This window comes from Podarcis raffonei, chromosome Z (genome assembly GCF_027172205.1).
Source record: "Podarcis raffonei isolate rPodRaf1 chromosome Z, rPodRaf1.pri, whole genome shotgun sequence".
NCBI lineage: Eukaryota > Metazoa > Chordata > Lepidosauria > Squamata > Lacertidae > Podarcis > Podarcis raffonei.
The window spans coordinates 40,917,730-40,941,451 of record NC_070621.1 but is presented as its reverse complement, the minus strand read 5'-3'; the positions used below and the strand labels follow the sequence as shown (position 1 = coordinate 40,941,451).

The window sequence follows — 23,722 nt, the reverse complement described above, 5'->3', positions numbered from 1 at the left end:
TAATATACCTGCATGTTGCGAACCAGCTTGTTGGGCAGAAAGCAAAGTTTGAAACCTTCTCCCTGACATCTTACTTTTCTACATGCAGGGTATGTTTGGGGGGGGGGAATAATGTGAGCCTTCACTTGTAGGCTGAAATGATACCACCCTGAAGCAGATTTATTTTATTTATTCACCTTTTCATTTTCCTTTCAATATTTCCAAACTACTACTGTATTTGTTTATCAGCTACCCAACACATAGTGATAATTTCTCTTGGAAACATGCAAACAGGAAGAAAATTTTAAAAACCACTATATGGGAGAAACACCATGAGAATGGGAGTTAAAATATCTTCCTGCTGCCCGTGGTGAGCAGGGAGTTGAAGGAAGCCTGCTCTCTTCTCTGATAGAACCCTGTTCTTTGTTATTTCTTGGGCCTCATCTGCATTCTACATTTAAATCAGTATCATACTGCTTTAACCAATCACAGCTTATCCCAAAGAATCCTGGGAAGTGTAGTTTGTCAGGAATGCAAGATAAAAAAGGTTGTTAACAGAGGTGTTCCATGTTCTGTGCAGGTGCGCTTTGAGGATATCTGTGAAGGTCTTGTGAAGAACATCATCTCTGGGGATCAGTAGTTCTAAAGAATAACCTTTTTCTTTGCACAGGAAAATATGGAAATGTGTGCTGCTCGCCGTGAAGATCAGAAAGCAGCTGACCGCAGTGGCTTAGAAAAGTCCACCCCAGTGGCAGAGAGCAAGAAAGGTAGTCATGCCTCTTCAGCGACTGAATCAGACACCCTTATATCTGATCAGTGCAGTCTTCTAAAGAGAAAATACTGTTCTGATGAGGCCCCAAACACTGACCCACCTAGCAAAATTATGAAAAGGGGTAAGCTTTCTTTAAAAAAGAAAAAAAGAATCTATTTTAGCACTGAAGTAAAGTCGGGGACGCGGGTGGCGCTGTGGGTTAAACCACAGAGCCTAGGACCTGCCGATCGAAAGGTTGGCGGTTCGAATCGCCGCGGCGGGGTGAGCTCCCGTCGTTCAGTCCCAGCTCCTGCCTACCTAGCAGTTTGAAAGCACCCCTAAGTGCAAGTAGATAAATAGGGACCGCTTTCTAGCGGGAAGGTATATGGCATTTCCGTGTGTTGCGCTGGTGCTGGCTCGCCAGATGCAGCTTAGTCACGCTGGCCACGTGACCCGGAAGTGTCTTCGGACAGTGCTGGCCCCCGGCCTCTTGAGCTAGATGAGCGCGCAACCCCAGAGTCGGTCATGACTGGCCCGTGCGGGCAGGGGTACTGGTATCAGAACCAGTGAAGGCAGTGAAGGTCCTGTGTGAATGCCTGGAGGCGGTTGGAGGATGGATGGCGGTTAATGGATTGAAGTTGAATCCTGACAAGACAGAAGTACTGTTTTTGGGGGGCAGGGGGCGGGCTCGTGTGGAGGACTCCCTGGTCCTGAATAGGGTAACTGTGCCCCTGAAGGACCAGGTGCGCAGCCTGTGAGTCATTTTGGACTCACAGCTGTCCATGGAGGCGCAGGTCAATTCTGTATCCAGGGCAGCTGTCTACCAACTCCACCTGGTACGCAGGCTGAGACCCTACCTGCCCGCAGACTGTCTCGCCAGAGTGGTGCATGCTCTAGTTATCTCCCGCTTGGACTACTGCAATGTGCTCTACGTGGGGCTACCTTTGAAGGTGACTCAGAAACTACAACTAATCCAGAATGCGGCAGCTAGACTGGTGACTGGGGGCGGCCACTGAGACCACATAACACCGATCTTGAAAGACCTACATTGGCTCCCAGTACGTTTCCGAGCACAATTCAAAGTGCTGGTGTTGACCTTTAAAGCCCTAAATGGCCTCGGTCCAGTATACCTGAAGGAGCGTCTCCACCCCCATCGTTCTGCCCGGACGCTGAGGTCCAGCGCCGAGGGCCTTCTGGCAGTTCCCTCATTGCAAGAAGCAAAGCTACAGGGAACCAGGCAGAGGGCCTTATCGGTAGTGGCACCCACCCTGTGGAACGCCCTCCCATCAGATGTCAAAGCGATAAATAACTACCTGACATTCAGAAGACACCTGTTCAGGGAAGTTTTTAATCTGTGATATTTTATTGTATCTTTGGTTTCTATGGAAGCCGCCCAGAGTGGCTGGGGAAACCCAGCCAGATGGGCGGGGTACAAATAATAAATTATTATTATTATTATTATTATTATTATTATTATTATTATTATACCTTTAAAGTGGCAATGCCAAAAAAAAGGATGGCTTATAATTTTTGAGAAGTTTGCACTTTATAATTTATATGGCTAGATGCATTTTTTAAATGTTACTTTAATTTAAATAGCAATAGAGTACACCTCACCATAGTGTGGGAAAACTGAGGAGGTCACCTGAGGAGGTCACCTGAGTACCTGCTTAGTCTTCCATCCAGATGCTGACTGCTGATAGGCCATTTCTGGACCCTCATCCCTTCTGAAGTTTCTTTATTTAAATTGGGCTTGGACCTGAGAACCTTTCAAACAGAGGGTGGCTGTATCCAACAAAGTTTTACTCGCAAGGCATTAAGGGGAAATGAAATCATTATGTTCTATAAAGTAAAGGTAAAGGGACCCCCGACCATTAGGTCCAGTCGTGGCCAACTCTGGGGTTGCAGCACTCATCTCGCTTTATTGGCCGAGGGAGCCGGCATACAGCTTCTGGGTCATGTGGCCAGCATGACTAAGCCACTTCTGGCGAACCAGAGCAGCGCATGGAAACGCCGTTTACCTTCCTGCCAGAGTGGTACTTATTTATCTACTCGCACATTGACGTGCTTTTGAACTGCTAGGTTGGCAGGAGCCGGGACCGAACAACGGGAGCTCACCCTGTCGCAGGGATTTGAACCACTGACCTTCTGATCGGCAAGTCCTAGGCTCTGTGGTTTAACCCACAGCGCCACCTGCGTCCCTGATAATATGTTCTATAGGTGGTATCTAACACCTTCAAAAATAGCTAAAATGTATAAAACAAAACATTTGTTTTTTCTGTTTTGTTGTTGTTGTTCTGATGTATCAATAAAATCTATTTTAAAAAATGAAATTAATGGACCTGCATTAGTGATGTTCATTACTTTCAGTAGGTCTACTCTAAGTAGGACTAGCATTTGATACAAATCAGGATGTCTTCAAATAGAGGGAAGAGCCTAAATTTAAATTCAGTTGTAAAATCTGAATATGTACCTTTTTGGAAATGTTACTTGTAGCCAGGCTACATGATGTGCAGAAAGAGGTGGTAGATTGTACTACTTCACATTGCATATGCCAGGGTTCACTACATCTTCGCATGAAAAAACCCACCACCCTCTATGTGTAAAAAATTAGCCCATCAGAAAGCGAGAGAAACTACATGTAGGAAAGTCTTGTTCATTATTTTTTTAAAAAAATTGCCATGGGGCTGGAGGATTCTAAAATACAACAAATCCCTGCTCTCTGAAGTGGCACCATCCAGAATTTTACCACTGTATGTTCTGCATAGGGACGCGGGTGGCGCTGTGGGTTAAACCACAGAGCCTAGGACTTGCTGATCAGAAGGTTGGTGGTTTGAATCCCTGCAATGGGGTGAGCTCCCGTTGCTTGGTCCCTGCTCCTGCCAACCTAGCAGTTCGAAAGCACGTCAAAGTGCAATTAGATAAATAGGCACCGCTCTGGTGGGAAGGTAAACGGCGTTTCCATGCGCTGCTCTGGTTCGCCAGAAGCGGCTTAGTCATGCTGGCCACATGACCTGGAAGCTGTATGCTGGCTCCCTTGGCCAATAAAGCGAGATGAGTGCCGCAACCCCAGAGTCGGCCACGACTGGACCTAATGGTCAGGGGTCCCTTTACCTCTACCTTTATGTTCTGCATAAAGTACATGTGGATTAAATGCCCCCCTAAACACAATGGTGTGGAGTGAGTGACAACACTTTTCTCTAAACTATAAAACTTTTGTATTAAGCACTTACGAATGTTAGACCTTTGAACCTGCAGACACGATTGTGATGCCCAAAAATGTGAGGTGCAAATGGTGGGTTCTTGTGGGAGAGATGATTGTTAAGTCACCAATTTCGATTGTTTGGCGTTTACACATCTGTGGCCAAGTGCACACTTTTAACTCCAATATATGCTCCTTCCAGTTCTGTAATGTGTGTGTTTGGTTTTTCTCCTTCTTTGTCCCGCCCCCCCCACTCCCATTTTTAACAGATGCAAGTAAGGGGAAAGGATCCGGTGCTGGGAAGAGTTCTCTGTTTGGATTTGTGGAACCATCAGATATGGAGTGTTCGTTGTGCATGAGGTAACCATTACTATCTTCTTGTCTAAAATAGGTGCAGGGAACTTTTCAGTCTGCAGATGTTGATTGACTACAACTCCATGCTTGCTGGGGCTGATGGGAGCTGGCATTCAGCAACTTCTGGAGGGCCAGAGATTTCTTGTGGCTCATGAGAAGACTCTCCCCAGAGTCTGCAGAGGAGGGTGGAGGAAACCCCAAAGAGACCAGAGGCACAGCAGGGCTCTGTTTAGGCTGCCCAGCCTCCCTGCCTAACAGCTGATGTGCAGGGTTGCACAGCAGCAGCAGCTGCTTTTCCATGTGTCCTCCAGATATTTTGGTGTGGATTGGAAAGAGACTGGGGGGGAGAGAGCTGGAGAGCAGGGGAAAATAGGCTTTTAGAGGCTTTTTAGAGGGTGTTCCCTACTTTACACAATTCCACTTAGGCACGCAGGGGCCCAGAACGTAACCCCCATGTAAGTGGGGGGATGCCTGTACTTTTTAAATAGGGTCCAAACCAGTGGACCTTCCACTCATCAGCCTAACTGACTCACAACTTGCTTGGGGAAAACAGGGCTGGTTTCCAGCCTTATCTCACTCCTGAGATCAAAGCAGCTTGCTCATTTCCCTGGTAGACCCCCTCAATTTCTCAAAGCCCAGGAACTCCAAGACAAACTCACCTTGCATTTCCCAGACAGCTCCATTATAGTTTATTCAGAGCATAAAGGCAGACCATGCTCCCCCAAGTCTCTTCCAGGGGTGGAAGAATATTCTGATCTCTTATGACTCTGAGCCTAACCTTTCAGTAACTGGATTCCAAGCTTCTAGGGATACTAGAGTGCTGGGACTGGCAACCACACACGTATCAACAGTCGGATTATGAAACTTTATCAGAAATAAATGAGTCTTGAAGAAAGAGACAATGTACATAATTTTTAAACCAAGAAAATCTTTAATAAAAATTATTTTTTTTAAAAAAAGAAGAAATAAATGGTGAGGGAAAGCAGGCAACAGGTCAAACAGAATGCAAAATAAATAAAAGTGCTTTGGCTGTATATCTGGACTAATCCTAGCCTTTAAGCCACAGGACAGTATTTTTGGTCTACTTACAAGTAGGCAGCAAGGATGGTCAGATCCAGCCTGGATCCCTAATGGTAAGAGGGACCATAGCTGCAGCTCAGCTTTTAAAGGCTTTCTCTCCTCTCCTTGGAGGGAACAACCCATCGCTCTTTCTGACCAGTGACAGCCACAGTCAGTTTGTCAGATATGTCACACCTCCCATATGGGAAACCCAAGTACCCTTTTGCATGTGAACAGAACTGGCAGGAAATAGGTGACAGACCGGCTTAGAGAAATGGTGGAAGCAGGAGATCTGTCCTTTGTGACAGATGCAAACCAAGGTGCAGTGTTAACTTAGGAATAGAAACCCACTTGAAACCAATTCCGGAACCTGCTTAATGCTAACCATGGTTGATGGTGGTGCCAACATCACCCTGAAAGCTGGAGGGTGGAATTCAAGTTCTTCAGGAGAGGGAATGAAAAGGAATGCAAGCATGAACACCTAGAAAGAATTGTTCAGGTTGCTAGGCAGGTGATAGGTTGCCTGAATTGCTGGAAATCCATGCAACTGATTTGGCATGGGTCTGAGTCTTTTTACTTTAACTTGTAGAGCTTGTCATAATTGCCCATAAGGAAATTCAACGAAATCTGCATACTGTATTTCCATGAACCAGTAACCCAGTGATCTCATCTCCAACTGGCCCAAGCTGTTATTAACCCAGTTTGCCCGCCCAACTAAGTAATGTAGTTGACCTACATCCAGGGAGTGAGTCAGGGACAGACCAAGAAACCTGCATAAACACCTGCAGCACACCTAGGTAATCGGACAGAATTTCTCCGAGGCTGCTTTTTAATCCTCTCCCCTGATCCTTCTCCATAAAACACATTCAGACTCGTACCCTGAACTGCTTTGAACTCAGGTACTTGAATCCTCAGCCTTGTTCCAGGTGAGCTAATAGAATACAGTCGTACCTCGGGCTACAGATGCTTCAGGTTGCGTTTTTTCAGGTTATGGACCTCCGAAATCCGGAAGTACCAGAACGGGTTACTTCCGGGTTTTGGTGGTCGCACATGCGCAGAAGTGCTAAATCGCTTTTGCTCATGCGCAGAAGCGCCAAATCGCAACCCGCACGTGCGCAGACGCGCTGCTGCGGGTTGCAAACTTGCATCCCGCACGGATCACGTTCGCAACCCGAGCGTCCACTGTAATTTTGGCTGCTCTGCTGGAAGTGACAAGTTGCTGGAGGAGAGGACTTTCAGGCCCACCCCAAATATTAAAACTTTCAGCCACCACCACCGTATTAACATTTCAGGCCCCCAATCTATAACAGCTCTCAGCTGAGTCATGGCTTTCCCCAAAGCAGCCTGAGACTGTAGTTTGTAAAAGGTGCTGAGAATTGTTGAGAGACCCCTATTTCCCTTTCAGAGCTACAGTTTTCACAGTGCCCTGGGAAGAAGGATTGGTTGTTAAACCACTCTGGGGATTGTAGCTCTGTGAAGGGAATAGAGGCCTCCTAGCAACTCTCAGCTCCTTCACAAACTGCTGTTTCCAGGGCTCTCCATGATATTGCTTTTAACTGTATAGTGCATGTGGGGCCCTAGACACACAAAATAGATATCTACTTATATGATTTCATAGTTACACATATGCACACACGTAACAAGGAAACCCTATACAGATCATCTTCTCCACTATTAAAGGAACTCATTCTCTCTGTGGATCCTTATATAGTTAATATGTGACTATTGACTATATAACACAAACAAAGGGACATCAGTAGGTTCAGGGAAATCCCAGGATTTGGAAAGAAATAAAAAATTAAGGAAGGGACACCTCAGTCAGCCCAATGAGGACTGAGTATGCTCAATGATCAAGGCATTCTGACTGATTTAGACAAGAAAAATGAGGAAACTGAGTGGAGTATCTTCCAAAAGGCTGGCTGAAAGTCCGGATAGGAAGACCTCACACAGCAACATTCTGTTGCTGTTCTACTTGTAACACTCCTGATGTTTTTGGTCCTTGGGATGTTTGGAACTTCACCCTTGCCACATTGATTGTTCATGGGTGTCAACTGCTGTGAATTCCCATGCCTTCCATTATTCCTGCTAAAAGATTGTATTGCTTTTCTTTCCTCTCCTGATTTTTCCGTACCAGGGTCTTCTACGAACCTGTCACCACCCCTTGTGGACATACCTTCTGCCTGAAATGCCTTGAAAGATGTTTGGATCACAAACCAAATTGCCCCCTGTGCAAAGAGGGTCTCTCAGAGGTGAGCCTGTGTGTTGCTTGTGTCTTGTCACTGATGTTTCTCTAAATATTGGCATGCACCTGGGGTGGGTTAGGGACTGAAATGAGTCATGAAACTGGAAGGACTCTATCGCAATGGGCAGAACAACTGGTTTCCATGCAGGAGATCCCAGGTTCAAATCCCTCCATCTCCATGTAGGGCTAGGAATTCCCCTCTGGAATAGGCAGCTTCCTGAGTTCCTGTATTGAAACGCTCCTTTTGCCATAGCCCATGTTAGGCATTCTGCTCATGCCCCCTCAACCCCTGCCCCTCTTGGCTTATGAAATACAGCGGAGGGAGGGTAACTGGTTGGGTCCAGTGGTTAATACTTCACTGCATGAGGGGGTGGTCCCTGCTGCTTCTAAAGAAACTGGCTCTGGACCCTAGGGATTGGAACAGCTATTGACCAGTTGCCAATAACCTGTTTTGGGGGAAGGTGGTGGAGAAGTCTGTAGTGAGGCAGCTGCAGGCATTATTTGAGGACGTGGATTATTTGGATCCATTCCAATCTGGGTTCAGGCCTGGCCACAGAACTGAGTCGCCTTTGGTTGCCCTGATGGATGACCTTTGCAGAGAGCAGGACAGAGGGGGTGTGTGACTTTGCTCCTGCCGCTTGATCCTTTGTTGGCATTTGATACCATTGACCATGGTATCCTGCTGGACATTCATGCTTATACAAGTCTATCCCAATGCTTAATGGGACACGGGTGGCGCTGTGGTCTAAACCACAGAGCCTAGGACTTGCCGATCAGAAGATTGGCGGTTTGAATCCCCGCGATGGGGTGAGCTCCCGTTGCTCGGTCCCTGCTCCTGCCAACCTAGCAGTTCGAAAGCATGCCAAGTGCAAGTAGATAAATAGATACCGCTCCGGCGGGAAGGTAAATGGTGTTTCCTTGCGCTGCTCTGGTTTGCCAGAAGCAGCCTAGTCATGCTTGCCACATGACCTGGAAGCAGTCTGCGGACAAACACCGGCTCCCTCACTCTATAGAGCAAGATGAGCGCCGCAACCCCCGAGTCATCCACGACTGGACCTAATGGCCAGGGGTCCCTTTACCTTTCCCCGATGCTTACAAATACTGGTGTGAATTTTAATCCATTTTAACATTTCAGTCCATTTAGCATTTAACATTTTGTATGTTTTAGGTTCCCTGCTAGGTATAAAAGCCCCTACCATGTTCAGGGCATGCAAAGCACTATGTGGAAACCCTCCCCCCCCACCTGCCTTAGGCCCAACCCCATCTTTGCCTGCCCCACACTTCATGTCAGGTGTAGAGCAGGTAGCAATGCTTGGTCGGTGAGCATGGTTTCTTTGCAAACTTTCGTATTCATAACTCCGCCCACCTGGAAATCACACAACTCCCCGCCCACTAGTAGAATTTAGCATATTGGGCTTCTGCCCCAGAACCTATTGATTCAGACATGTTAATGGCACTATTATTTGCTTGTCACATTTTATTCCATACACCCTTGAAAGGGCTCCAGGTAGATACAAGGGCAGTTTCAGAGGCAGTAGGGCAGTTTCAGAGGCACTCAGGCTGCCCCCACTAAAGGCACAAAGCTGTTAGCTAGAGGACAAAAAAAATAAAATCAGATGAAGCTGAAGATTTTAACAGGGGAAGCTGCTCTAACAGAATCCTGAACATTTCTAAACCAAGCCTGAGAGGAATCCCTGTTTTCTGTTCCAGTGTTTGGCAATAAGGAAACACTGTAAGACAGTGCTGGTGGAAGACTTAATAGCAAAGTACCTTCCTGAGCAACTCACAGAAAGAAGGAGGCTCCATGAAGAGGAAATTGCTGAACTTTCCAAGTATGTCATATGTTTTTTACCCAGTCCCCTCCAAGTGGATTTCCCCTCTTCCACCTCCCTTCCCAATATTTAACCCTCCAGGAGTGAAGAGTTATGAAAAGTGTCAGAAAGTTATTCTGTTGACGTAGAACTGACCCAGTGCATTGGGGGAGAGAATCAGAACCTTACCTCAAATACACTCAGCTATCAACCTACCAAAAAATGGTTTCATGTAACAAATGTTTGCAATAGTTCTGTATAATCATTTTTAAATACAGTGGTACCTCAGGTTACATACGCTTCAGGTTACATACACTTCAGATTACAGACTCCACTAACCCAGAAATAGTGCTTCAGGTTAAGAACTTTGCTTCAGGATGAGAACAGAAATCGTGCTCCAGCGGCGCGGCAGCAGCAGGAGGCCCCATTAGCTAAAGTGGTGCTTCAGGTTAAGAATGGTTTCAGGTTAAGTACGGACCTCCAGAACAAATTAAGTACTTAACCTGAGGTACCACTGTAGATTCATGGATAAGGATTATAGCTAGCTAATTCTTGCTTACAGTAAACCCACTGAAATTAATAGACCCAGGTCCGTTAATTTCAATAGGTCTGCTCTTGAGTGGCTACAACCGTAAGTGTTTATGACTTAAGGTTTGACCTGAAAGTTTTGTTTCTTAATTATCCTGTCAGCTGGGGTAGAATTCCTTTGTGCCCAAGGTGTTGTTGGGGTTTATGCGAGCAAAGTCCAGTGAAGCAATAAAACTTATTCACCTGAAGGTGAAGGCTTAGGAGAATTTTCTGACTGTTGCCTCCTTCAGAACCAGCTCACCCATTAGGCAAGGTGAGCTTGCTACTTCAGGCGGCAGGAGCCCACGGGGAAGCACACCCACAGGCAAAGTGCCAACTCTATCTGTGCTGATTTTGGGCAAAATTGCGTCCATTTGGGGCAGGATTTCTCCCAAAATTGCATGAGACCTTGTGGGGCTGATGGCAGTGCCTAATCTCTGTCATGCTGGATGGGGCAGAGCAGGCAGTGACAGGAGAAGATAGATGGTGGCAGGAGAACCAAGGCAAAATTGGCACTCCTCGGTAGTGGCACCCTCCCTGTGGAACACCCTCCCTTCAGATGTCAAGGAAATAAACAACTACCTGACGTTTAGAAGACACCTGAAAGCAGCTCTGTTTAGGGAAGTTTTCAATGTTTGAAGTTTTAGTATTTTTGGAAATGTGCTGTGAGCCGCCCAGATTGGCTGGGGAAACCCAACCAGATGGGCTGGTAATAATAATAATAATAATAATAATAATAATAATAATAAAAATAAAAATAATAAAAATAAAAAATTAATTATAAAGCCTATCAGTCTTCTCTTGAATCTCTCTCTGGTTCCAGAGGGGATTCACATAAGCTTTTAGCATTCTCAGAACCAGTGGGTTTTTTTAATTAAAAAATGTTTAGAGGTACTCTCATTTTGACTCCAAAAAATATATATATAGTAAATGGACAAAAGTACAAAGATTCACAAAATGTTTAGGGGTATTCATACCCCTGTGTCCCCACAGAAAAAAGCACTGCTCAGAACTCTCACACCAAGCAGGCTTTGGTACCCTATCTCCTGCAACATCTCTGTGCAGAAGTCTGCATTTTTCAAGCTCCCTTTCTCTGTTCAGTTGAGCGGAAAGGGTAGGAACACGATGTGCTATCCTGGTACAAGATAAGGGATCACAAGCTGCGACCTTGATTCTCTCATCAGCAGTACATTGAAAAGATAATCCTCTGTGCCCAACAGATCATAAACAGGTGTTTGGAGAAGGACAAGAGACTGGGGGGGGGGGCTAGTTCTGAATAACCCTCCATGCGCTGCTGGAGAGGTTCAGCAATGTGTAAGCTGTGCGTGGGTTTCATATGGCTGATGTACTCACTGATTACACTGTATGTGATGCACCAACCCCCCCCCAGGGGAGCCTTGCCCACTCTTTTTAGCTGGGCAGCGGGGAAAAGCCTGCTCTGTTGGAAATTGTTGGGGTGTAGGGATGTACCCATCCCTAATTTTGACTGCATCAAGATGGCTGGGGTTGCACAGGTTGGGTTTTGCTCTATGGCTGCATTCAGACAACATTTTCTTTACATTTCCTCCCCCCCCCCAATTTTTTTATTGATTTTCCAAATTTATAAGAAACATCAAAAAAGGAAAAAGGAAACAAATAAACAAACAAACAAACCAACATTGGTCCTAACTGTAATAGTTCCATTTTTGTTAACATTGCTGGGTGACTTCTTCAAATCCCCCTGGCTGAGTTTCTATGTATATCATTGTAACGGTTTTCCAAAACTATTTTCACATAAAATTTACTTAGTCAATTAACATCTTTCTTTCTTTCTTTTCATTTTAACTTTAAACATATTGTTCTATAACATGACATATTTAAATCCTAGGCCAATCTGGTGCTTGCAAGTATTTCTATTTTAGTTATCTTAGCATATTTAGCTAAGTAGTCTTTAAATTTCGTCCATTCCTTCTGGCATTCCTCCTCCTTCTGGTCACGGACTCTTCCGGTCAGGTCGGCTAGCTCCCAAAAGTCCGTCATCATCATCTGTCATTCCTCCACTGTTGGCACTTCTTGTGTTTTCCAATTTTTAGCCAGCAAAATTCTAGCAGCAGTTGTGGCATACAAAAACAATCTAACATCTTTCTTGGGCAATTCCAAACCTATTATTCAAAGAAGAACATTTTCTTTACATTTCCTTACCTGATAGGCCACATGCAAACCATACATTTAAAAAACTGTGGTGCTACTTTAGGCAATCATGGCTCCCCCACCCCCACCCCCCAAAAATCTGGGAGGTGTTAAAACATTTACCACCACCACCCTTGGGGAGTGTTGGCTATCACTCGCATAGCTGTCAAGTGTCCCTTATTTGAAGGGACAGTCCCTTATTCCAGCGCCATGTCCCGCTGCTGTCCCTTATTGATGGATGTCCCTTAAATGTCCCTTTAATGATGTCCCTTAAATTTCAAAGGAAGCAGCTCCTCTCCCCCCCTTCCTGCTGGCCAGGGAGGAGGGAGGCTCCAACTGTGTTGCTTGGCTGTGTTGCTCACCCAATAAGAAGTCTAAGAACGACTGGGGGGTGGAGTTTGCATGCCTTGTGTGTGGCTAGTTAATGCAAACTGAGGGGGGTTTTGAATGCTGGACGCCATTTTGTTGCACGTGCTGCTGCAAACTTTGCAGTGCAAAGCCAGGCCAGGGAGCCATCTTAAGTTGAGGCTGCATAGGCCTTGTGGTGCATGTGATTCAGATTCTATTCAGTTGAACCTCTGGTTACAAAGTTGGTTGGACAGTGTTCTCGAAGCTACCAGCATGAGTTTGACCAGACTGCAGGAGGACAGGAAGACTGGAGTGCCTGGAACAGGTGAGGCTGCAGGTCCCTTATTTTGTTTTTTTTTAATTTATAAATATTTATTAATTTTTCACAGATTATAAAGACACAAATCACAACAAAACAAAAAACATAAACACACACAAAACACAAAAAACACCACATGTATAATTTCAAACCCTTTTTTCATAAAAGATTTTCCCGACCTCCTCATACCTCCCCTTACTGCATTCCAATCCCTAATTAATTATGATCAACAAATCCTTCCCTATTTTCTAATAAATAAATTTTAACCTTTCTTTTCATATAACATAATGGTTACAGCATTCAACCTCATATTTTCCAAATCCACAACGTCTCAGCATTCCACAATTTTACAGTGTTTCTTAAGATAATATTTAAATTTCTTCCATTCTTCTTCCGATGTCTCTTTTCCCTGGTCTCGGATTCTGCCGGTCATCTCTGCCAGTCTCATATAGTCTATAACTTTCATCTGCCATTCTTCCACGGTGGGTAGTTCTTCTGTCTTCCAATACTTCGCGATCAGTATTCTTGCTGCTGTTGTAGCATACATTAAGAATGTCCTGTCCTTCTTTAACACCAACTGGCCAACCATCCCCAAGAGAAAGGCCTCTGGTTTCTTCGGAAAGGTATATTTAAATACCTTTTTTATTTCATTATAAATCTTCTCCCAGAAAGCCTTAATCTTTGGGCACGTCCACCAGAGGTGAAAGAATGTACCTTCACTCTCTTTACATTTCCAACACTTATTGTCAGACAAGTGGTAAATCTTAGCAAGTTTGACTGGGGTCATGTACCACCTATAAATCATTTTCATAATATTTTCTTTTAAGGCGTTACACGCCGTGAACTTTATACCGGTGGTCCACAACCGTTCCCAGTCTTCAAACATAATGTTATGACCAATGTCTTGTGCCCACTTAATCATAGCTGATTTAACTGTTTCATCCTGTGTATTCCATTTCAGCAGCAAGTTATACATTTTTGACAAATTCTTTGTTCTGGATTCTAACAATTCTGTCTCGAGTTTTGATTTTTCCACCTGGAAGCCATTTTTCCTGTCTGACTTAAAGACCTCCATTATTTGATAATAATGAAGCCAGTCCCGCACTTTATCTTTTAATTTCTCATAACTCTGCAATTTCCATTTGTCCCCCTCCTGTTCCACAATTTCCCAATATTTCGGCCATTTCAGCCCCATATTAAGTTTTTTCACAGCCTTTGCCTCCATTGGCGATAACCACCTAGGAGTTTTATTTTCCAACAAATCCTTATATTTTGTCCAGACATTATATAATGCTTTCCTGACAATATGGTTTTTAAAAGCTTTGTGGGCTTTAACCTTGTCGTACCACAAATATGCATGCCACCCAAAAATGTTATTAAATCCTTCTAAATCCAAAATATCTGTATTCTCAAGTAGTAGCCATTCCTTCAACCAGCAGAAAGCTGCTGATTCATAATAAAGTTTTAAGTCTGGCAGGGCAAACCCCCCTCTTTCTTTTGCATCAGTTAATATCTTAAATTTTATTCTGGGCTTTTTGCCCTGCCAGACAAATTTAGAAATATCTCTTTGCCACTTCTTGAAACAATCCATCTTATCCACAATCTGCAAAGTTTGGAACAAAAATAACATTCTAGGCAATACATTCATTTTTATAACTGCAATTCGACCCAACAAGGAAAGCTTCAATTTCGTCCAAATTTCCAAGTCTTTTTTCACTTCTATCCAGCATTTTTCATAATTATCTTTAAATAAGTTCAAATTTTTAGTTGTCATATTTATCCCCAGATATTTCACTTTCTTAGCCACCGTTAAACCTGTCTCATTCTGAAACCTATCCCTTTCCATAGGTGTTAAGTTTTTCTCCAAAACCTTAGTTTTAGTTTTATTCAATTTAAATCCTGCTACTTGACCAAACTCTTGAATTAGTTCTAAAACCCTTTTTGTACTAGGTTCTGGCTCTTGTAAAGTAAGTACTAAGTCATCTGCAAATGCTCTCAGTTTATATTGTTTAACTCCGACCTGAATCCCCCTAACCAACTGATCACATCTAATCCTATTTAGCAAAACCTCCAGGACCGATATAAAAAGTAATGGAGAGATTGGGCACCCCTGACGTGTTCCTTTTTCTATCTTAAATTCCTCTGTAACCACATTGTTCACAATTAGTTTAGCTTTCTGTTCTGAATATATTGCACCAATACCATTTTCAAATCCTTGACCTACCCCCATCCCCTGAAGATTTTTCTTCATGAAACTCCAAGAAATATTGTCAAAAGCTTTCTCCGCATCAACAAATATAAGGACAGCTTTAGTGTTTATGTTCACTTCTAACATTTCCAAAATGTCAATAATGTTCCTTACATTAGCTGACAAATGTCTTCTCGGGAGAAAGCCCGCTTGGTCCCCATGAATCACCTCTGTCAAAACCTTCTTCAGTCTGTTAGCTAAAATATCAGCAAATATTTTGTAATCCACATTCAATAGCGAGATGGGACGATAGTTCTTAAGCTGAGTCTTTTCTGTCTCTGTCTTTGGTATTAGTGTAATATAGGCCTCTTTCCACGAATCCAGTGCCCTTTTCCCCTCCAAAATTTCGTTACAAACTTCCTTCATTGGTTGTATAATCCACTCCTTCAACATCTTATAGTACTTGGAAGTGAGTCCGTCTGGTCCTGGAGATTTGCCCAATTGCATCTTTTGAATGGCCCCTTCTATTTCTTGTTCAGTTATTTTCTGGTTCAACACAATTTTATGTTCCTGAGAGATTTTTTGTAATCCATACTTTTCAATAAATTGGTCTATGTCCTCTTCTTTCTGCGGCCCTTGTGAGTATAGTTGTTTAAAATATCTTTGAAAACAATTTCTAATCTCATTGGGCTTATGAATACTCTTTCCTTCCACTTCTAGACTTGAGACCATATTAAATTTTTGTCTTTTACGTAATTGCCAAGCCAGAAGTTTACCGCATTTATCAGCTGATTCAAATGTCTTTTGTTTCATTTGTTTAATTTTCCACTCTATTTCTTGATTCATCAATTCCATATATTGTGTTTGATAAAGTTTAATTTCTCTCAGAATCTCTTGGGACTTTGGTTTTGATCTTAATCTTTTTTCTCCATCCTTTATCTTCTCCAAAATCTTATCTTTTTTTTCATTCTGCATTCTCTTTTGGATTGCATTTTGTTGTATCAAAAATCCTCTCATTACGGCTTTGCTTGCGTCCCAAATTACTCTTTTCTCCACATTAGTATTCATGTTTATTTCAAAATAATCTCTCAGGGTTTTTTGAGCCTTTTTGTATACCTCTTGATCTCTAAACAAGTTGTCATTCATTCTCCATCTAAAAGTGCCAGTTGTTGTTTGTTTCATCACCATTTTTACTGGGTTGTGGTCGGTGCAAGTCTTCGGGCAGATTTCCACTTTTTTTATCTTTGATGCCATTCCTCTAGTGACCCAAATTTGGTCAATTCTAGTCCATGTCAATTTGGCTTCGGAAAAAAAAGTTCCCTCTCTTTCAAGGGGGTTCTTTGTTCTCCATATATCAATCAGATCCATATTGTCGGTCATTTCAAAAAATGTTTTTGGTAGTCTTCCATCCTTGGTCAATGTTTGTCTTTGAGTTTTGTCCATGTTCGTCGAAACTACTCCATTCATATCTCCCATCATTATTAAGTTATAGTCCAGATAATCCAACAAAGTCTCATGCAACTTCTTAAAGAATTCTGATTTCCCCTCATTAGGTGCATATATTCCCACTATCAAAAATTTTTCTCCTTGAACTTGAATTTCAATTGCCAAGAATCTTCCTTGTCTTATTTTGGCTGCTGGTCCCTTATTTTCAAATCTGTAAGTTGACAGCTATGCACTTGTAGCTGAGTAAGATTGTCTTCCATGAGCACAGTCTTAACAGTGAGTCCGTAAGTGACTGTAGAGGCCAAATCTGGAGCCACACGTCCTTCCACAGTGGGGACATTGGTTTCAGGCAGGAGTTGATCACGGCGTGGATTTGACAAGCATGCCTTCCTCTTAGTATGTTTCTCCCTTGCGTCCTAAGTTCAAGTGTCTTCAAAGCTCATGACACCTTTGGTAAAGGCTATTCTCCAATTGGAGCACTTGCAGGCCAGGAGCAAGGATTCATTAAGAATGAAGTCTGTTTTTCTCTGAGAGGACCCTGTTCTTGGGTTTAAGCAAACATGGCTTCCCCCAAAGAATCCTTGGAGGTGTGGTTTGCCAAGAGTGCTGAGAGTTGTTAGGAGACCGCCTATTCTCCTCACAGAACTAAAATTACCACAGAACTAAAATTACTGTAGCTCTGTGAGGGGAATAGGGGTCACCTAACAACTCTCAGCACCCTTAAACTACAAGTCCCAGATTCCTTTGGGGGGAGCCATGACCATTAAAAGTAGTATAATACTGCTTTAAATGCATGGTGTGGCCTGAATATGGCTATGATCTTTCCCACAACATAAAAAAACCCACCTGGGAATCTAGTGGAAGTTTAGTACCCATTCTGTGTTCATTGTTTCCAGAGAGAGAGAGAAAATCAGCTTGCCACCCTGTTAACTTGGAAAATAGCAGGAGTTGTGTGTGACTAAATATGAAGCGGCATCCCAGCATACACTTTTTTCTCACCATTTAAAAACTAGTGTTCCATTGCAGTATATTGATCAAAAAGCCACAGTCCCATAACACAACAGATACTGCAGCATAAAAGGGATGTTAGAAACCGAGACAGAAGCGCCAGGAAAAACTAACACGATACAGTGGTACCTCTGGTTACGTACTTAATTCGTTCTGGAGGTCCGTTCTTAACCTGAAACTGTTCTTCACCTGAAGCACCACTTTAGCTAATGGGGGCTCCTGCTGCCGCTGTGCTGGTGCCGCGTGATTTCTGTTCTCATCCTGATGCAAAGTTCTTAACCCAAGGTACTGTTTCTGGGTTAGCGGAGTCTGTAACCTGAAGCGTTTGTAACCCGAGGTAGCACTGTAAACCCCACATATGAATGCAGACGACGGCTAAAAATCTAGTAGATCAGCAAAACGATACAAAAAACCAGGAACTGCGGGCTTTCTCTCCTAGTACAATATGAAGAAACAAACGATATTCTGAGTTGATCGCCGCCCTCTCTGTCAGTTTAATATTTGCCCCTCTTCCACACCCTGCCTCTCTTGTGTTTTGCATTGTGAGCAAGTGTGGCATGTTCAGAGTCTTAACCCAAAAGTTTGTCCTGCAGCTTGAATAAGAACGTCCCCATCTTTGTCTGCACGATTGCCTACCCGACCGTCCCTTGCCCGCTGCACATCTTTGAACCATGCTACCGTCTGATGATCCGCAGATGTATGGAAACTGGCACCAAGCAGTTTGGGATGTGCCTTGGCGACCCTGTCAGAGGGTGAGTGACAGAGAGCATGATGCTGTTATGTGCTGCTAGACCAGCTTTGCCCAACATGAGTCCCTCCAGATGTTTTGGACGTGGGGGGGAGGGGGAGGAAGGGTCACTGCCCAGTGGTAGTGCACAATTTTCCTGCATATCCAGGTAGGGCTGAGAGGGGCTCTTCTCTGAATACCTGGGGACCTCCTCCCAGTTGGCGTAGACCAGAGGGGAATAAGTTGCTTGAGCCTAGGGGCCACATTCTCTTCCCGGCAGGGGCTGAATTCCAGTGGTGGGTAGTACCAGAGGAAAACGTGGGTGGAGCAACAGGTGAACATTTTGCCTTTGTACAACAGGGTAGTTTGTGCGCACATTCACTCTTTCCTCCACCCAGGGAAGCAAGAAGCGTTATCAAAATTCAAGGGCACATTCCAGCCAGGCATTGTCATGGACTGGTTGGGCACAGAGGAATGGTGGGAGAAACCAGCTGAGGAACCCCCAAGGGAAGATGGCTCAGAGCCTGCGGAGTGGTGGTGGGGCAAAGATGAATGGCCAGAGGGAGAAGAGGGGGCAGAGTGTGGGGAGGAGGTGTTGGAAGCTGAAGACGCAACAGGGTTTAGTGAGCAGGAAGAGGCTGGGGCAGAGAGCGGTACAGAATCTGAGGCAGAAGAGGAGGCTGTAGAGGAGGGGGGCCAAGAGGCAGAGAAGAAGCCAAGTAGTCTCCCTTTCCTGCTGTGACCAGCTCCCCTCCATCTTGGTTGCCCAGTACCCACAGAGATATGAAGAGGGCAGAGCAGAGATACAGAAGGTGAGGAAGGCTCAGGCTCCTTGGAAGAACCCGGGAGGAGACTTAGCTGTGGGAAGGCAGGGACCTTCAGTCCTTGCCACTCCCTTATAGGGGCAAGATCCACCAGCTGTGCTTACTAGGCCTGGCCTCCTGAGCTGTTTTTTTCCTTTAATAGCTCACACTGATGCTGTGTGAGTTATTACTGACCTGCTCCTGGTACCCAGCCCTGACAGGTACCAACACTCAATGAGGTTGCAATGCTGGGCCAATGAGGTGTGTGGTGTGGAGAGAGTCATGAGGGCCAAATAGAGAGGCTTGGAGAGCCACATTTGGCCTTTGGGCCTGAGGTTCCCAACCCCTGCTGTAGGCAATACTGTGAGATGCATCAATGGTCTGATTAGACAGCTTCCTATGGTTCTGTGGACCACAAGCTCCATCTGGCTGGGGGGTAAATCCTAAAATGTATGGAAGGACACCAAGTTGAGCAAGTCTGAAGTAGACTGCTGAATGTCTTCACCATTGACCTGTGGAAACTGCGGCCAGAAAAGAGTAACTCTTGTTTCTTTACCTTGTCCTTTCTGGCTTACAGATTTGCAGATTATGGCTGTATGCTGGAGATAAAAAATGTTCAGTTCTTTGCTGACGGCCGATCTGTGGTTGACAGTATTGGCAAGAGGAGGTTCAAGGTGTTGAAGCATGGCCAACGCGATGGATACAACACCGCAGACATTGAGTACATAGAAGATCAGAAGGTGAGCATTGACTCGATGTGCCAGAGCTACAGCTTCTAGAGTTCCCTGGGAACAGGAATTGTTGTTAAACCACTCTGGAAACTAGAGCTCTATGGTGTCTCCAAACAACTCCCAGACCCTTTAAAGCAGTGTTCCCCAACCCCCGGGCCGCGGGCCGGTGCCGGTCCGTGGATCAATCGGCACCGGGCTGCCCGAGGAACTTCAAATCATTTCACTGTGGCGGGCGGCCGAGGCGCAGAGCATTGCGCCTTCTCAAGCCTGCCCATTGTGTGACAATAGCGAATGAAAATTCGCTATTGTTACACTGATGCTCCTCCTGGCCAATCAGGGAGTGGGTCCACCCACTTCCTGATTGGCCGAAAGGCAAACCTCACGCCATTGGCCAAGGAGGAGGCACCACGGGAGGACTGAGGACTCGAGGTCGGAGACGCGGGGACTGAAGAGAAGCTGCCGTGAGGTAAGTGCACGGAGGGGGGGGACTCAGCTCAAAACAAGCGGGCCACGGAAAAATTATCAAACATTTACTGGTCCGCGGCGATAAAAAGATTGGGGAGCACTGCTTTAAAGGACTACAGCTCCTAGAATTCTTTGCAGGGAGCCATGAACGTTCTCCCTCAGGAGGTGGTAGACTCTCCTTCCTTGGAGGTTTTTAAGCAGTGGTTGGATGGCCATATGTCATGGATGCTTTAGCTGAGATTCCTGCAGGGGGTTGGACTAGATGACCCTTGGGGTCCCTTCCAACTCTACGATTCTCTGATGCATAGTAGGGATGTGGTCTTGTGCCCTCCCTTGACCATAGGACCGACAAGATAGTAACAGGACTACTTTGTTCCTTAGGCTCAGGGAAGGTGTCTGTCATGGCCTTGGCTCTGCAGACCCTAATTTGTGGAGTCCTGATGTTCAGTGGTCTCCTGCCTACCACTCTCTGGTTCAGTGGGCCCCAGTATCTGGCTCAGAGCCAGAAAGCCAGTCAAGCCCCTCAGCCAGTGGGCCTGCGGCTACTGATTCAGTGTCGTGGCCACCACTGCATTCTGGATTCCTGACATATCCATGCTTTCTTACTGCTGTAATTTAATTTAATTTAACAGGATTTATATACTGCTTCATCAAAACCTACCTGGTTTACATAAATATATACATTAAAATTACCAGGTAAGGTAAGTTGGGTGGAATATTTTTTAAAAATAAAACCAGCAGGTTCAAAGACAAACATATGTAAAATAAAGCTACATGTCAAATTCACATGTCTGGGTAGGCTTGCATCATCATCATCATCATCATCATAAATTATAGCAGGTGCCAAAAACAGTACAGTAAAGGCAGCTGTTTAATATCAATTATTTGTTACCAGTATCATTGCATAGCCCCCTTTCCTCCAAGGAGCTGATTGTGGTATACTATTTTATTCTTGCAACAACCCTGTGAGATAGGCCAGCTTCAGTGAGGAATGCCTTGACTTGACCATCCCAAATCCAGCCTACAATCTTGACAACTAATCCAGGTGCCTGGGTTTCTTTGTTAGAATCCCTCTAAAACTGTTTTTCCCCTGACGCTCCCTGGTGATACCTCCTGGGATAGCTCAGTTTGGTAGAGCACGAGATTTAATCTTAGGATTGTGGGTTCAAGCCCCACGTTGGGCAAAAGATTCCTGCATTGTAGAGGGTTGGACTAGATGACCCTTGTGTCCCCCTTCCAACTCTACAACTCTATGATTCCAGGTGCAAGGAGCAGAAAGTGCTGAGCTGAAGCTCCTTCACGAGTCTGTATATGACGAGGCCTACAAGTGGTTTGATGCCCTCGGTCCAGGGCTCAAGTCTCGTATCCTTGGTCACTTTGGTCTAATGCCTGCCAAGGATTCAGATCCACAGGTAGGTACAGGATGTAACACTCCGGCAGGGACAAGAATTTGAGCTCACTCAATTTGCCCAGTTCAATCCCAGGCGTCTCCAGGCAGGCCTGGGCGTGTGAAAACCTTGGAAACCTGGAGAGCTGCTGCCAGTCTGTGTAGACAGTACCAAACTAGATGAACTGATGGTCTGGCTTGGTATAAGGCAGCTTCCTCTATTCCTTAACCTTGGAGTACACTGTTTAGAACAGAGTGATGCTTTGCATGCCATCCTTGCATTTTTTTGTGTAGTTTACCTTGGGTATAGTTTCAGTTATTTAATTATATGAAGCTTATTCATGTTGTTATATACCGTATTTTTCGCTCCATAAGGCGCACCGGACCATAAGGAGCACCTAGTTTTTAGAGGGGGAAATCAAGGGGGGGAAATCTTACCCCCCCCCGCAGCCCCAAAGAGCAGCGGACAGGCTGCGCGGACAGTCTTGCTCTCCCGGCTGCATCAAAAGGAACCTGAAGCCTGCGGAACGCAGCGGGAACTCACGCTGTGCTCCAAAGGCTTCAGGCAGCTATCCCTCTTGCTCTCCAGGCTTCAGCGAAAGCAACACGAAGCCTCCGGAGCATGGAGGGAGCGAGCGCTCCCTCTGCGCTTGGTAGGCTTCGCGTTACTATCACTGAAGCCAAGGAGCCTGCATTCGCTCCATAGGACGCACACACATTTCCCCTTAATTTTTGGAGGGGGAAAAGTGTGCCCTATAGAGCGAAAAATATGGCACGTTGCCTTTTAATTTAAGATGTTACAATTAGGTTGGCAGTTCCTGAATACGGGGTTCCATCCTGCCACTTTCTCCAATTATTAACCATGGCTGTTAACAATAATGCTTGCTCTTCCTTGCAGTCCAACCCCAATGGCCCTGCCTGGTGTTGGTGGATCCTTGCTGTCTTTCCTCTTGAGAACAGAGCCCAGCTCCCATTTCTTGCCATGACATCCCTGAAAGAACGTCTCCTCGGCATCAAGCGCATTCTTGACTATATGGCCAACCCAGGACCATGAGGATAAGCGGCGCAAGAGATCCTGTGAATCCTGTTAGAATACTTGAGCGTCTCTCGGCTGTTTCCTTACACTGATGGCTTCTTGAGCTTTCTCTCCTGCTATTACATCTCATTGTCTCTTCGCCAGCTGAAGCAAGATCTGCAAGGTTAAGCTTCACGGGTGGAAGAGCCCTTTAGCTAGTTGCAATGATGTGTTAACAGAGAATGATTTTTTGGAGCGAGAAATGGCTCTAACATCAACACAGCAAAAACTGTGCTGGGAGCATGCAGCACGATCCCAAGCACGTTCTACTCAGAAGTAAGTCCTGAAAAGCGTGACAGGTCTTCACTTCAATGTAACCACTCTGAAGGGCTGCAGCCTTAATGTTGCTGAGTTGGTTCTTCAGTTCAAAAAGAATTACCAATGTTTCCATAAATATATAGATATCTTTCTACATATATGCATAATGAAAGTGAACAAAACAGATGTGAACTTTTTTTCTTTTTTGCTATAAACAATTTTTTTAAGGGTTTGTCCAAATTTTTATTTTATTTTATCTGGGAACAGTTGCATTGAAATATTTCTGGTTTAATGTGAAGCTGAAATAACTAGCCATCGTGCTGTTTTATTTCAAGGCATATTCCAAAGGGTTCTGGTTTGGTGTGTGTTTTTTTAAAAAAATCTGTATATTAACAGTATTCAGAAGTTTTTGATGGATATTATTAGTATTATTTTGGACTAAAAAACGTTTATTTGGTTTTCAGTTGCAAATTCACAGCATGATCCTCTAATGTAAATCCTGCTACATTCATTTAGCTTACATACATACATACGTTTAGCTTACTCCCCTAGAAAGTGTGTTTAGGATCATAGCCTAGGACTGTGTGTATTCTTCATAGAGGTCTGGCTGCTTTACTATCTTATAGTGTTTTTAATAATGAACATGAAGATGGGGGGTGGGAGTGTTAATAATACGCAGTCTCATGCTTGATAACTAGTTTGCTTTTACATTTTGTGGAAGGTCTAAATGGCTCTGATACAATGGGTTGGATCCAGACTTTGTCATACTTAGGGTAGACCCATTGACATGAATGTGACATTATCATGATGACTAACCTAAGATTAATTTAGCT

At 44.6% G+C, this 23,722-nt stretch overlaps 1 protein-coding gene across 3 annotated transcripts in view; it reads left to right on the top strand.

Annotated features, from left to right (window-relative positions):
- The window catches only part of LONRF3 (LON peptidase N-terminal domain and ring finger 3), a 40,039-nt gene extending 16,645 nt beyond the window's left edge, over positions 1-23,394 (top strand). For 2 of the 3 annotated variants that reach the window (XM_053374171.1, XM_053374169.1), the window contains 8 exons: positions 650-872; positions 4,202-4,292; positions 7,480-7,594; positions 9,298-9,419; positions 18,037-18,195; positions 19,551-19,713; positions 21,432-21,581; positions 22,455-23,394. In XM_053374171.1, coding sequence (XP_053230146.1) covers positions 650-872; positions 4,202-4,292; positions 7,480-7,594; positions 9,298-9,419; positions 18,037-18,195; positions 19,551-19,713; positions 21,432-21,581; positions 22,455-22,610 — 1,179 coding nt within the window. In that variant the 3' untranslated portion in view covers positions 22,611-23,394. The remainder of the gene's footprint in view (positions 1-649; positions 873-4,201; positions 4,293-7,479; positions 7,595-9,297; positions 9,420-18,036; positions 18,196-19,550; positions 19,714-21,431; positions 21,582-22,454) is intronic. The other variant, XM_053374170.1, reaches the window with a different exon arrangement.
- Positions 23,395-23,722: the final 328 nt, after the last annotated feature.